The 14,626-nt window shown below is 36.7% G+C and overlaps 1 protein-coding gene and 1 pseudogene across 1 annotated transcript; both read right to left on the reverse strand.

Moving 5' to 3' along the window:
• Positions 1-375: 375 nt before the first annotated feature.
• Positions 376-1,257, reverse strand: LOC120636852. The gene has a single exon (XM_039908414.1). It carries the CDS (start codon positions 1,255-1,257, stop codon positions 376-378), a length of 882 nt encoding a protein of 293 aa, XP_039764348.1.
• A 12,208-nt stretch (positions 1,258-13,465) lies between these two features.
• On the reverse strand, positions 13,466-14,271 carry LOC120636860 (annotated as a pseudogene).
• Positions 14,272-14,626: the final 355 nt, after the last annotated feature.

The raw sequence follows: 14,626 nt of genomic DNA on the forward strand, positions 1-14,626 counted from the left end.
GTGATATCAGGAAATTCGGACAGAATGTCGTGGTACCTGCTGCTGCCGCCAGTCGAAACCTTCACACTCGTTACAATTAAATCGGACGATACAATACTCGCTACTGTGCTGATATTGGACAGCGTCCAATATCAGCACAGCAGCGAAATTTACGGCGTAAACCTATATTTAATGTCAGCTGAATGTAGCCGTAAGTGTTGATATCCGAGCCATTAGCGGCACAGAGCGTAAAAGACGTTTTACATCGACGTTCACGAATTGCACTAACAGGAAATACACAAATATCACTACCGGTGTCCACAAGAAATTTCACTTTAATGTCGCGGTCCGTGATGAATAGGCGACCAGTGGGGTTACTGCAATCGTTGGCCGCCATCACTGATTGCTCCGGCCGTTTCCCGACGTCGGGTTAAAATTACAGGGCTGCACACATTTGGCCGCACTCGACCCGAACTTGTGGTGGTACCAACAGCTTGGAAACCGGCGGTTGTTGGGAGTCGATCTTCTTGATCGCGATCGGTTGTGTTTACTCCCACGAGTTCTACCGCGTTCTTTCGACCTCGACCTTTGGTTATCACGCGCAACAAGCACACTAACCTGCTTAGTGAGTTCCGCAACTTGCTGGGCTAGCACGTCTATTGCTGATGATGACGTCACAGCGGCTACCTGGTCCGGTGGGGTGGCAATGTCGTAAATACGGTCGGCGAGGTCAGCAAGGGCATTCAACGTTAAAGTTTGTTGGGACGCGACTATAGACTGCATATCTGCGGGCAACCGGCTGGTCCAAATAGTCTTTAAAAAATCTGCCGGTTTATCCGATCCTGCCAGGTGTTGCAGATGTCGTAAGAATTGCGACGGTTTGCGGCTGCCAATCTGTTCGTGCGTCAGGAGCTGTTTTATTTTATTTTCCTTGGACGCGGATAACCTTTTTATTAGTTCCGTTTTAAGCCGTGTATAGTCGGGCGGGCCAGTAATAATATCTTCTACCTCTGCTGCGTACTGTCTCTCCAACGAAGATAGCACCTGGTAGAATTTGGTTTCCTCGTCGGTGATGCCGTACATTTTGAATTGTCCCTCGACTTGTCGAAACCAAATATTTGGTTTTTCTGCCCAAAAAGGAGGGGCCTTAATATGCTTCACGGATATAGGCGACACCAGCTCTTCACCAACGGCACTCACTCGTTCCGCTTTTCGGGTCTTCTGGCGGACTCGCGTGTTGACCTGCGAGCGGGCCGTGTCCTCACTGCTGCTACTCATATTTAACGTTAGTGTTCTTAACGAGGGTCACCAGTTTGGGGGGTGCGTAAGGTTTGATTGAATTAACACGCACCAAGACTTTAAAATCAGAAGTATAATATTTAAATATAACAAGAGCACATTACACAGCAAAAATTGAGGCAACACATATATACCAGTTTATTTTATTTATTCATTCACACACCACAATACACTATAATATTATATATCATAGTTATTATAAGTATTCGTATTACATACATCACACTACGTACACATTCACACCAACTCATCCACATAACATAAATATATAATTATTTACACACAAAATTTAATTCACAAGCATACCCAGGCGAAAGCCGTAGTATGCGAAAATAAACTAGGTCGCGCGGCCGGCAGCCCGCGCCGGCGCAGCGAAGTTCCCACCGCGATCGTCGCCTACGCGCCGGGCGACGTATTCAAATTGTAAGTAACAAACATAAATATAAGAAGAATAACAATGCGCAAAGGCGGTCTTATCGCTTTAAGCGATCTCCTCCAGACAACCCTTAATGAAAGAAGAACAGGAGTATGGAAACGGGATAGTGCAATTTTAAAAATATATAACAACACCGCCTATAACAGCTTTTCAAAGATCTCTGTACTTTATTTTGTTATTTTAATTTATTTTGTGTGTTTTTAGTGCCCAAATCCAATTTAATCGCCTAATTTATATAATAAATAGTAGTATATATTAATAGTTTAAGTGTTAAAAGTGCGTAAGAAAAGTTTTCGTCGATGTAAACAAAGTTACAGTTAGGTTAGTAAAACTTGAATTTTAAACTTCTGTTTTGGTGTTTTTAAAGAGTGCTAGTAGCTGTTTTGGCTTTGACAGAACTATTTAGCGCATAAAAAACACATACGTGTATATGCAATTGCCCGTTACCCAAGTGTAACGCTGCAATTGTTATAACAATACACTGCAATACCGAAACCTACCTGTCATTTCGCATTCTTTGGGTGATTACTCCTTGTTTCATTAATTAATTAATTAATTACAAAATGATGACCCGCAGAGCCTTAGCGCGCCAGGAGCAATCCAAATTACAATTGGCCCTGAAAGAATTAAAGGCAAGCAAGGAGCTATGCACCCAATTGAATAATGAAAGAGACGAAAACGAAAAAGAATTATTAGACGTCCTTGGGAATAATAATAGACTAAAATTAGAACTATCGGATTTGCACATAAAGTATGTAGACATTGTAGAAGAGCGCGATAGACTTCAGTTATTAGTATTAGGTTGTTCGGAAAGTCATTTCGTTTTTTTTGGGGAACATGAAAGACAGTTTTCGTATAATGAATAATCCATGCCTTTCAAATGGCCATAAACAGTTGAATTCGACAAATTTAACCTCTCACCGATCTCTCGTGTGGTGATTCGCCGATTTGCATCAACTAATGCCTTTATCGCATCTTTGTCAGCTTCGACCGGCCTTCCAGACCGTGGTGCATCTTCGACATCAAAATTGCCGGATCGAAATTTTGCAAACCAGTTCTGGCACTGGCGTACTGTTAACACGCCTTCTCCATACACATCCTTTTTTTTTTTCTCGCTTGGACAGCATTTTTACCTTTTCTGAAGTTAAAAAGTAAAATATGACGAAAATGCTGCTTATTGCTCTCCATATTTAAAAGGGCACCAACCAAAAACTACTGGGTAGAATTAATAGAACTTTTTCACACACAAGCCTTGCAATATCAGCTCTCAAGACATATAATGGTTATGGGACTTAAGTGTGAAGTTAGTTTCGAAAAAACGTAATTAAGTCCTCTGGCGGGAAAAAACGAAATGACTTTCCGAACAACCTAATAAAGTGATGTTTGTTGAGTTTGGTTTGATGAGTGCCGTGCTGAGTATGAGGAGGCTCTGAGCCAGATTACTACCCTGCAGCGGGAGCTAAGTGATGCCCACCACCAGATCACCAAACTGGAAGATGCTGCCCATAACACAACAGCAATACACACTCAAAGCCTATATGAAGAATTAGTTGATAGGGCCCCGCAGTTGGTTACTGCTGCTGCTGAAATGTCTACTGCTAATACCAACTTCTCTAATTTATTGATAGTCAAATTAGATACAGTAGTCAATCCCTGCAGCAGTAGGAAACTAAAAAAGTATATCAAAGTTAACCGATATATTAAAAAAACACAGAAACTGTTAAAAGTACATAAAAATTCTGTTAAATCTCTGAAACCAAAGAAAGAACGTTTAGAATTATTGAATGAAATTAAAATGTATAGTTCACAGTTAGAAAGTAATAGATTAAGTTATGAATCTGACACACAAATCCTAGAAGCACAAATAGCCAGATTACAGACTTCTTTACGTACACTGGCAGTAAAGTTTGACATGTATCAAAGGCAAATGATATCTGAGTACACACAGACTTCAGATAAATGGCATAAGACAGAACAACCCAGTGGTAAATTAACTTCACTATCTACCCATAGTTTTGATAGTATAGGCAGTCATCCCCAGTTTGTGTCATCAGTGTCATCACCCTCTAATGTGAGAAAGGTGTGTGTCAGGTTAAGTAACTCAAAATCACAAAACATAAATATTAATAATAATTCCTTTATTGAAGCAAATGCTCATAGTAGCAGTTCAATAAAAACAATTATGTACAGCGATGAAATTGGATGTAACATGGGCTTATATCTTAACTCTCAGTTGAATGGACACACAGTTTTGAACTACTGTTTACCCAACTCAAATTTAAAAGCTATTGTAGCTGCAATTTGTAGAAATAGGAATATATTTGACTGTAAAACTAATTTAATTATCATAATGGGAAATAGAGGGAATGTTAACAAACCTGAGCTGATTAAACTTATTGATTCTTTAAATACATTAAATGTAAATAGTATTGTATTATACACATTTCCTTATTTTCATAACTTGCCACACCAAGAAAATACTATTAGGTATAATTTAAATATGACTTTGTAAAATTTATGTACATATAATAAGAAATTTCATGTTATAGACTTTAGCAAATGTGCTAATCCTACTTATAATTTGTACCGAGATAGATATTACCTATCACACTATTTTAAACAACAGATAGCTGTTTCGCTATCATATTTTTTTACCATAACAGCCAAGAACTTGGCTAAACCAGCTGCTTTTATTGAGCAGTGTAATAGTTTTGACATGAAAACCTTGGAAATTATTCCAAGTCATTTTAGTTTAAACTAGTTAAGGAGACAACAGAGGTTTTCTCTTGCTTAGAAAAGCAGACAACTGAGTCTCCCTCAGGCATATATGAAAAAAATTATAGTAAGGGGTCGCACAATGTACTATTAAACCAAAAATATAATAAAAAATCTAATTCTAATTATATCAACTTGGTTCACCAAAATATTCAATGTATTAGAGGAAAAGACTTAGAGATTGAATTATTTTTAAATGATTTTAACATTAGCATTTTATGTATAACTGAGCACTGGTTGAAAACCCATGAATATTTGTTTAATTTTGGTAACCACCAGGTTGGTAGTTCCTTCACCAGGGTTACAGCGATTCATGGAGGCTCTTTAATTTTATTAAATAAAAATTTTAAAATTTAAAAACAGAAACGATATTGTTAGCCTTTCTGTTGAACGGACAATAGAGCTAGCCTCGGTTGAACTAGAGCAATTTATAATTGTTACTGTTTATAGGCCACCCTTGTCAAACTTTGAACTTTTTGAAAAGGTAATGGATGAAGTGTTATTTAAAATATCAAAGTGTAATAAAAAGTTAATAATATGCGGAGATTTTAATGTAAACATTTTAGAAAATAACTCTTTAAGTATCAAGTTATTGAATTTATTTAAAACTTACAATCTATCAAATATGTTCATGGAGCCCACAAGAATAACTGCTACTAGCGCCACCTGTTTGGATAACATCTTTACAAATATAATTCCTATAAGCAAAAATATTATTAGTAAATTAGACTCTGATCATTGTGGTCAAATTATTCAATTTGAAAATGTGAAGAAAAATGTTTCTAAACGTAAAATAACATTTGTTCCTGTAACATCCAACCGCATAGAGAAAATAAGAATTAGCCTAGTAAATGACCTCCCATTCCTACCCTCAGGGGCGACTCCAAATGCAATGTACAGCTCCTTTTTCAATACCTTTAATAGACTATTTCATTCTATATTTACTAGTAAGTCGGTTGTGATTACTGATACATTAAATTTTAGTGAGTGGGCGACAGTTGAACTTCATAAAAATAGGCAAAAGCTGTACGAATTGTATGCTGAACGTCAATTTAACACTGGTGATAAGTTTGGGGATTATGTTAAATTGTTTTCCAAGAATTTTAAACGCGCTTGCCACTTACAAAAGACGCGATACATCAAAAATAAAATTAAAAATAGCAGCAATGCAATCAAAACTACTTGGAACATAATTAATGAGGAGACGGGAAGAGTAACACCACGAAATATTAACTTTAAACTTAATGTAGATAATAAAGCCTTAACAACAGATTTCGAGGTGGCTACTGCTTTTGAAACCTTCTTTACCAACATTCCCGTCTCCACAACAGAATCATTAAACTCTTCACCAGATATGGCTCTCTCTCTATTAAAGGAAAATGTGCCTGAGTGTAACCATTCTTTAAATTCACGCATGTTAGTGGCTCTGACGTTATTAAAGCCTTTAAATTATTAATTAATAAAAAAACAAATGATATGTGGGGCATTTCCGTAAACGTTGTCAAATCATTAATTGATATTGTTGCACCCGATTTAGCCTTAATATTTAATAATTGTATAGATTGTGGTGTGTTTCCTGACTTAATGAAACTTAGTAAAATAGTTCCATTGTTTAAATCGGGTAGTACTTCTGACCCCACTAACTTTAGACCAGTATCCGTACTACCCACTTTCAGTAAAATCTTTGAAAAACTCATTTTAAATCAATTACTTTACCATTTTCATAAGTATAATTTACTTCATATTAAGCAATTTGGTTTCACACGGGGTCGCTCAACAATCGACGCAGGTGTTGAGCTAATACAAAACATATTTGAAGCCTGGGAGGAGTCACGTGATGCACTTGGTGTGTTCTGTGACTTATCTAAGGCGTTTGATTGTGTTCAACACGAAACGTTAGTTAGGAAACTACACCACTATGGAATTCAGGGTGTAGCTCTAGACTTAATGAGTAACTATCTACGCGATAGAATTCAGAAAGTCGACGTGAATGGAAAACGGTCTAATGGATCAGTTATGAAAATAGGTGTCCCACAGGGGTCTATATTAGGACCATTTCTGTTCCTTATTTACATTAATGACCTTCCTTACCTTGCCAAGGATAAACACGGGATAGTTCTGTTTGCCGATGATACATCACTGACTTTTAAAATAAATCGACGTGAACTAGCTTTTGACGACGTAAACAACTCTCTCGCTAAAGTGGTACAGTGGTTTGAAGCTAATAATTTGGTTCTTAACGGAAAAAAACCAAGTGTATAAAATTCACTTTACCTAATGTTAAACACGTGAAAACCACTGTACTACTTAATAATGAGGAACTGAAACTGGAGGATACGACAGTTTTTCTAGGAATAACGTTAGATTCTAAACTTCAATGGGGCCCTCATGTAAATAATTTATCGAACAGGCTTAGTTCTGCTGCCTATGCGGTAAAGAAGATACGCCATATGACCGACGTAGAAACTGCGAGACTGGTATATTTTAGTTACTTTCATAGCATTATGTCATATGGAATTTTACTTTGGGGTAATGCTGCTGATATTAGCACTATTTTCGTGCTGCAGAAGAGGGCTGTTCGTTCTATCTACAAAATGGGTCCGAGAGAGTCATTGAGAGATAAATTTAAAGATTTTAAAATAATGACAGTGTATAGTCAGTACATATTTGAAAATTTAATGTACGTTCATAAAACCATTTCTAAATTTAAGAAAAAATGTGACTGCAATAATTTAAACATTAGAAGTAAGAATAAACTTTCAGTGCAATATACTAGGTTACATAAAATTCATAATTCGTTTAAAGGAAATTGCATACAATTCTACAATAAACTACCAATTGTCATCTTGGAGATGTCTCTTAAAAAGTTCAAAGTTTGTATTAAACGTAAGCTTATAGAAAAGTCCTATTATAGTATAAAGGACTACGTAAACGATAAAAAAGCTTGGGTGTAAATTATTGCTCTAACTAGGTTGCTCTTCTAATAATTTAAAATGACATTGTGAGATGGTGATAACAAAAAAAAAAAAAACACCCGGCTAAGTTTGTTGTGGGCTTCTTCTTAGACCAGGACGCGTTTGGAACCCTCGCAGCTTTAGTTTTAAGTTTACGAATGTGGTTATCGCCATCATCTCACTACCGTGTGGTTCTTATGTACGCATCAAAAGTGCCACCTGTGGGCCTACTTGAATAAAGATATTTTTGACTTTGACTTTGACTTTTGACTTATAACATAAACTACACCTACTATATATAACAATAATACATAAACAGCTAATACAAATACAAATAATACAGAAATAAATACATACACATATAAACATATATATATATATATACATATAAATAAATATAAATATACACAAATACATACAGAGCAAATATATTAGTTTATGACTCCGTAGATAGATAATATTCTTTTAAACGACTTTTGAAGATGCTTAATGATTTAGACTGTCTTATGTCTCTTGGCAATCCATTCCAGAGTATAACCACCTTGACTGTAAAAGAATTTCCATACGCATGCGAGTGACTGGCAGGAACATGCAACCTGTTGTCATCCTTAGCCCTCAAATAGCACTGAACATTGCTACCAAGAAAGTTGAATAGCTCTTTTAAATATGGTGGCGTCTGAGGATAAAATTAAATAGAATATAAAAGACAAAGAGCGTGCAAGTTCCTACGTGATCGAATTGGTAGCCAGTTTAACCGAGAACGATACTCGGACACATGATCAAACTTACGTATACCAAAGATAAACCGTATACATACGTTCTGCAGCCTCTCCAGTTTATCGAGCATGGTCTCTGATAAATCCAAGTAGCAAATATCAGCATAGTCTAAAATAGGTAATAGAAGAGAATTAGCTAAGAGAATTTTAGTTTTTAACGGTAGAAACTTCTTCCACCGTCTCAAGTATCCAACAGCGGCAAAAATTTTGCGACTCATTTCAGAAACTTGAGGTACCCAAGACATTGTATTGTCCAAAATTAGCCCAAGGTCTCTGACTGCACTTTTCCAAGGTATAACAGTACCTTCAAATAGAACAGGTGGTAACCTGTTATATGATAGAGAGGAAAGGAAATAAGAGCTGCCTATTATAGTTACTTGAGATTTACTTGGATTTACTTGGAGACCAAATGACCGACACCAAGCCGCAATTTTATTTAAATCAGTATTAATATTATCAATGGCAACGGCAAGATTATCAAAAGCCGCCGATGCATAAAACTGCAAATCATCAGCGTAAAAATGATAGGACGAAGATAAAACAGATGACACTGAGTTTATAAAAATTGAAAATAGAAGCGGAGAGAGAACACCACCCTGAGGTACTCCGGAAAGAAGTGGAAGAAAGGAAGATAGTTTACTGTCCGAACGAATACATTGCTGACGATTACATGAGTAAGACCGGAACCAGTTGACAACGTGAGGTGAAATGCTGACTGTCTTTAGAACAGCCAAAAGTAGATCAAAGTCTACGTTGTTAAACGCATTACTGAAATCTAAGAGAACTAACACGGTCAGGAGTTTATTGTCGACAGCGAAACGAATATCATCGCAGACCTTGATCAAGGCTGTTGTTGTGCTATGACCACGACGAAAACCGGACTGGAGGGGGCTTAAAATATCATATCTGGTAAGATAGAGGCTAAGTTGCTGATGGACAATACGTTCGAGAACTTTAGACAGAAACGGAAGAATGGAGATAGGCCGAAAGTTTGAAGGATTTACAGGGTTACGAACTTTAGGAATAGGAACTACATATGCTTTACACCACACGGTGGGAAATGCAGCTGAAGTAAGTGATGATGAGTTCAGTATGTGAGACAATACTGGCAAAACACCGTCAAGCGCTGCAATTATCATTCTCCTACTTATCCGATCAACCCCAGTCGCATCAGATTTAATAGCAAAAATATGCTTCTTAACTTCATCGACGGTTGTATCACTGAACAAAGTGACGTCTGACAGGGAGGTTGCTAATACTTTCGAAAACTTCTTTCAGAATGTTCCCATTTTGTTAACAGATTCTCTAAGCTCTTCACCAATAGCAGCTCAGCGTATATTGATAGATAATGTTAAAGAGTGCAATGTTTTATTTAATTTTAAACATATATCTGCAATAGATATTGTAAAGAATTTCAGGTTATTAAAGTTGAAAAAAACCGGTGATCTGTGGGGTATGTCGGTGATGGTCATTTCTAACATTATTGACGTTATTGCCCCTTATCTAGCCGTAATTTTTAATGAATGTGTTGATATGGGTATTTTTCCGAACCTAATGAAATGTAGTAAATTAATACCACTTTTTAAATCCGGTCATAAAAATGACCTTAACAATTACAGGCCTATTTCAATCTTGCCAACTCTTAGTAAGGTCTTTGAAAAAATTATACTTTATCAACTTTTAAATCATTTTAATGTAAATAACTTACTTCATCCGGAGCAGTACGGCTTCACTAAAGGTCGTAGTACAACGGATGCAGGCGCAAGACTCATAAAGCATATTTACGATGCCTGGGAACGTTCGCAGAATGCCATTGGTGTTTTCTGTGATCTGTCCAAAGCATTCGATTGCGTTGAACACAAAACGTTGTTATTAAAACTAAGCCACTATGGTATCAAAAACGTTGCACTCAATTTAATTGCCTCTTATCTAAGTGATAGAGTTCAAAGGGTATGCGTAAAAGACATAAAGTCTAAGGGATCATCTGCCTTAATGGGTGTCCCACAAGGCTCAATTTTGGGTCCCTTATTGTTTCTGGTGTATATAAATATTCTGCCACACCATGTCAGGGGCACTTGTGAGATTGTACTGTTCGCAGATGATACATCTCTCATTTTTAAGACTGATAGAAACAAAGATAATTTTGACGACGTAAACCGTGCTTTGTCACATGTGTCAGACTGGTTTACTGTTAATAACTTACTTTTAAATGCAAAAAAAACCAAGTGTTTGGAATTTGTTTTGCCTAACGTAAAAAAAATTGATAAAAACATCATAATAAATGGAGAAACACTTAAAATAGAAAACTCCACTGTTTTTCTAGGAGTGACCTTAGATTGTAAACTACAGTGGGGTACCCATATAGAAAGCCTAGCGAGTAAACTCAGCTCAGCTGCATATGCAATCAGGAAAATTAGACAGCTTACCGATGTTGAAACAGCTAGGCTTGTTTATTTCGCATACTTTCACAGTATTATGTCCTATGGGATCTTGCTGTGGGGAAAAGCTGCAGATATTGAAAGTATATTTATACTACAGAGAAGAGCCGTACGATCAATATATAAACTTGGATCACGCGAATCGCTTCGTGAAAAATTTAAAGAAATAGGTATTCTTACAGTAGCTTCGCAATACATTTATAATAATATAGTCTTTGTGAGGCAAAATATTACTCTTTATAAATCAAAAGCTGAAATTAACAATCGACTTACCAGAAACGGTCATAAATTAGTGATATCTGCATATCGTCTGCGAAAGGTGCAGAACTCCTTTGTGGGGTTGAGTATACGCTTTTACAACATGATTCCTAAGGAAATTCTTGACCTACCAATGCATACATTTAAAAAATGTGTAAAAACGCATCTAGTACAGCGAGGTTACTATACATTTGATGAATTCCTCAATGACAAGGTAGAATGGAAGCAGCCAGCCTCGCTCTCATCTCCCGCAAGATAGCAAAATGGTTGTAAATGTTGATGTTGGAAAAGAGCAACTACTGAGTTTCTTGCCGGCTCTTCTCGGTAGAATCTGCTTTCCGAACCGGTGGTAGAGTCACACAAACATGCATACTTGACGTTTCAAAAGTGCTTATATTAGGCCTACTTGAAATAAATGAATTTTGAATTTGTATTTGAATTTGAACTGGATTCAGGTCTTTCGTGTGTAGGCAATGAGTAAAGATAATTAAGCGTGCCTTGTTTAATTAGCGCATTGAATGAACATTTGGCTATAAAGTGTTTGTTAAGGCTCTCCAAGTCAATGCTTTGCGAATCTTGCTGACGCTGACGACCGATTCCCAGTGAAGCCAGAAATTTCCAAGCTTTGTCGGCATTTTTTTGATCCACTGATGAGTGAATATATTCACGCTGAGCATCTCGACAAATTCTGCTACACCGATTCCGTAGCTTTTTATATTTTGTCAGGTTGGCATCTGTCGGATTTAACTTATATTTACTTTTTGCTTTATTGCGTTTGGACATAAGCAGCTTGATGTCATTAGTGAGCCATGGTGCAGGAAGATGCTTAATTTTGATTGGCCGGAGCGGAGCGTGTATATCAAAAAGTTGGGTCAAAAGTGAATTAAATATATTAAGCTTATCATCTACAGAAGGCGTGTCAAAAACAATATCCCAGTCAATATTATTAAGATCTTCCATAAATTTATCATTATTAAAATTACGAAAACTACGACGCATAACAATAGTCGGTTTTGCCTTAGGAGGACGAATTCTAAAGGAAACATAGACCAAATCATGATAAGAAAAAGCCTCCGCCGGCAGTTGTCCATGTGCGTCTACAAGATTTGGAGAAGAAACAATCATGAGATCTAATTGGGAAGGAAAACAGTTGGGGAAAAAATGAGTAGCATGCGTAGGTAATATTTCAAGATTAGAGCTGTTAATAATAGACAATAGACGTTTTGAACGATAGTCATTTTTAATAAGGCACGTATTAAAGTCACCCATAATGATAGAGTGGTCCACTGTTGTTAAATACTCTTCAAGTATAGTCTCTAAAGTATCAAAATAATCAATATGAAGCGAAGGACTATAATAAACCCCAAGTAGAAGTTTTTTTTGACCACTTTGAACCTCAAATAGTATGTGTTCAGATGATTCAGAGTATAAAGATGGGGACTTATTTAAAATACGAAAAGGAATGTGACAACGTAGGTAAATGGCGACACCACCCCCTCCCTTGCCTGTTCGATCATTTCTAATGAGATGGTAGCCAGGCAAAGAATAGGAAGTTGATGGAAGGCAAGGTTTCAAAAACGACTCCGACACCAAGATTGCATGAATTGCTTTGTTATCAAACGTAGATAAAAAATCTGAATAGTGCGAGGGAATGCTCTGCGCATTGATATGAACTACATTAAAATTTTTAGGGAATGGTGTGAACGTATTGTCTAAAACAGAGCCAAGTGGTACATCTGTGCTATGGAAGCTGTCGCTGGATAAAGAGGAGCCTGTACAATAAACACCCTCACTATCTGAGTTATTGTAAGAAGAAGTCATACTTATAATAATTATGCTTAATATAATAATAAATATAATAAAAAAAAGAATATGTATGTATAAAATAAAATACAATTTTACAATAAATATATATATATATACGAAAAATAAATGAAGTTTACAAGCGAAAAAAAGGAAAAGAAAAAAAATAAACAAAAACAAATTAAAAAAAAAAAAAAAATAGAATAAAATAAAAGAGAAAAAGAACAAGAAATTATTTGTAAATCAAAAAAAAATAAAAAAATTAAACTAAACAAGGAAATCAAAAAAGAAAAACCAAAATCTTAAAAATAAAAAAAAAACTAATAGCTACACAATCAATATTTAAATTAATATGAGCGGTTAGTAATGGTACGCGATCGAACAAACCACAACTTAATGCTCTGCGGTAATGTTTGTATACTCTTTGCTTTAAACGCAAACTGGATTGCAAAATCAAAACGTTTAGCTCGTCCTTGTCTGTGGCTGGAAATTGACAAAAAGACAAGATTGACATTGAACATTGTTGTGACTTGTGAATACAAAATGAAAATTGAAATAAAATTTATTGAGGGTACAATAGTCGAAAAAGAGGTTATGTCAAGTTTTAACTAAACGAGACTATAATTATTTAAGTACCTACACCAGTGCAAAATCAGCAAAGCAGACTTTCTGCAAAGGGAAACAATAGTGAACAATACAATGTTTGAAACCAATTGAAGACTCTGGAAATCTCATAAAAGGCAGGCATTACCTTCTAACAGCTCGCCTAGGCTTTTCGACCTGAGGCTTGACTGTTTTAGACGAGGGAACTGCAGCATAAGAATGCACTGGCACAACACTTGCACTCGCTATAGCACTAGCTTGATCCGACGCGGCAGACGTGGTTGCACACCTCAACCGGACTTTAATCCAATCAATTTCACCTCTGCAACTGAAAAAACTCGATGGCGCTTACCATCAGCGCCAAGAACAATTATGGACCCATCCCGCGTCCAGCATCGAGAAACTCCAAACTTTTGCCTCGCTGCCTGAAAGGCGTCATGTCGCTCCTTCGTCAAAAACTCGGATAAAGTGACCCCAGTGCCTTTAAGCTGTTTTTTTGAAAACCAAACTTGATTACGGATAGACAAGTCACAAAACTTGATCAATACAACACGAGCCTTGCCATCCTTTAATTGGCCCAAACGCTTGCAATAACTGAGTTTGGCTTCGGTCAGTTCTGGCATTCTAAGATTGCTGGACAATGCCTCCGCAACTGTTGCGAGCAAACTCTCCTTTTGCACTTCAGGTACACCATGCAGCAGCAGCATTTTCCTCCTGGTTCGTGTCTCCATATTATCACACTGCTTAGAGAGCACCTGGACTTGTAATTGAAGGCTTTCAAGTGATGTCAAGACAAATACTCTAAATGCACCAAACTGTGCTGCAACATTGGAATTTGGACTGGTTGCTGGGATGGATGTCTGAATGACGCGCTGAAACTCAGCCATTCGTGCATTAAAGTGCTCAGTTAATGCAGAAATAGAGTGTTCAATGGATGCCAAATTCTCCATTTTCTTGTTGTAAATTCCGATTAGTGTTGATTACAATAAAATGTGAAGTTCTTAAGGATTTTTTATTTGGATTGCTTGCTGGTATGTGGAAGATATGTTAATATAACATTTCTAAGTTTAGATTACCTTTAAATTATATTTTAAACAAATTTAAAATCAGAGAACATTAAAAACACATGTGACGTTTTCTACACCAACCCGCCGGATATACTTCGGTGAGTGTGCTCAGGAACTTCACAATCTTGTTCCCCCTTCCCCGTTCTACCACAGAACAGCGAGACACCGAGAGCGGTGGCATCCTTATGTGGTTGATATCCAATCAACACGCACGAAACGTTTTTTATCCACGTTTCTG

This window comes from Pararge aegeria, assembly GCF_905163445.1.
Source record: "Pararge aegeria chromosome W unlocalized genomic scaffold, ilParAegt1.1 SUPER_W_unloc_5, whole genome shotgun sequence".
NCBI lineage: Eukaryota > Metazoa > Arthropoda > Insecta > Lepidoptera > Nymphalidae > Pararge > Pararge aegeria.

Bases quoted from the DNA above. Each gene is read 5' to 3' on its own strand.
- LOC120636852 (XM_039908414.1), bottom strand. From the start codon at position 1,257: ATGAGTAGCAGCAGTGAGGACACGGCCCGCTCGCAGGTCAACACGCGA.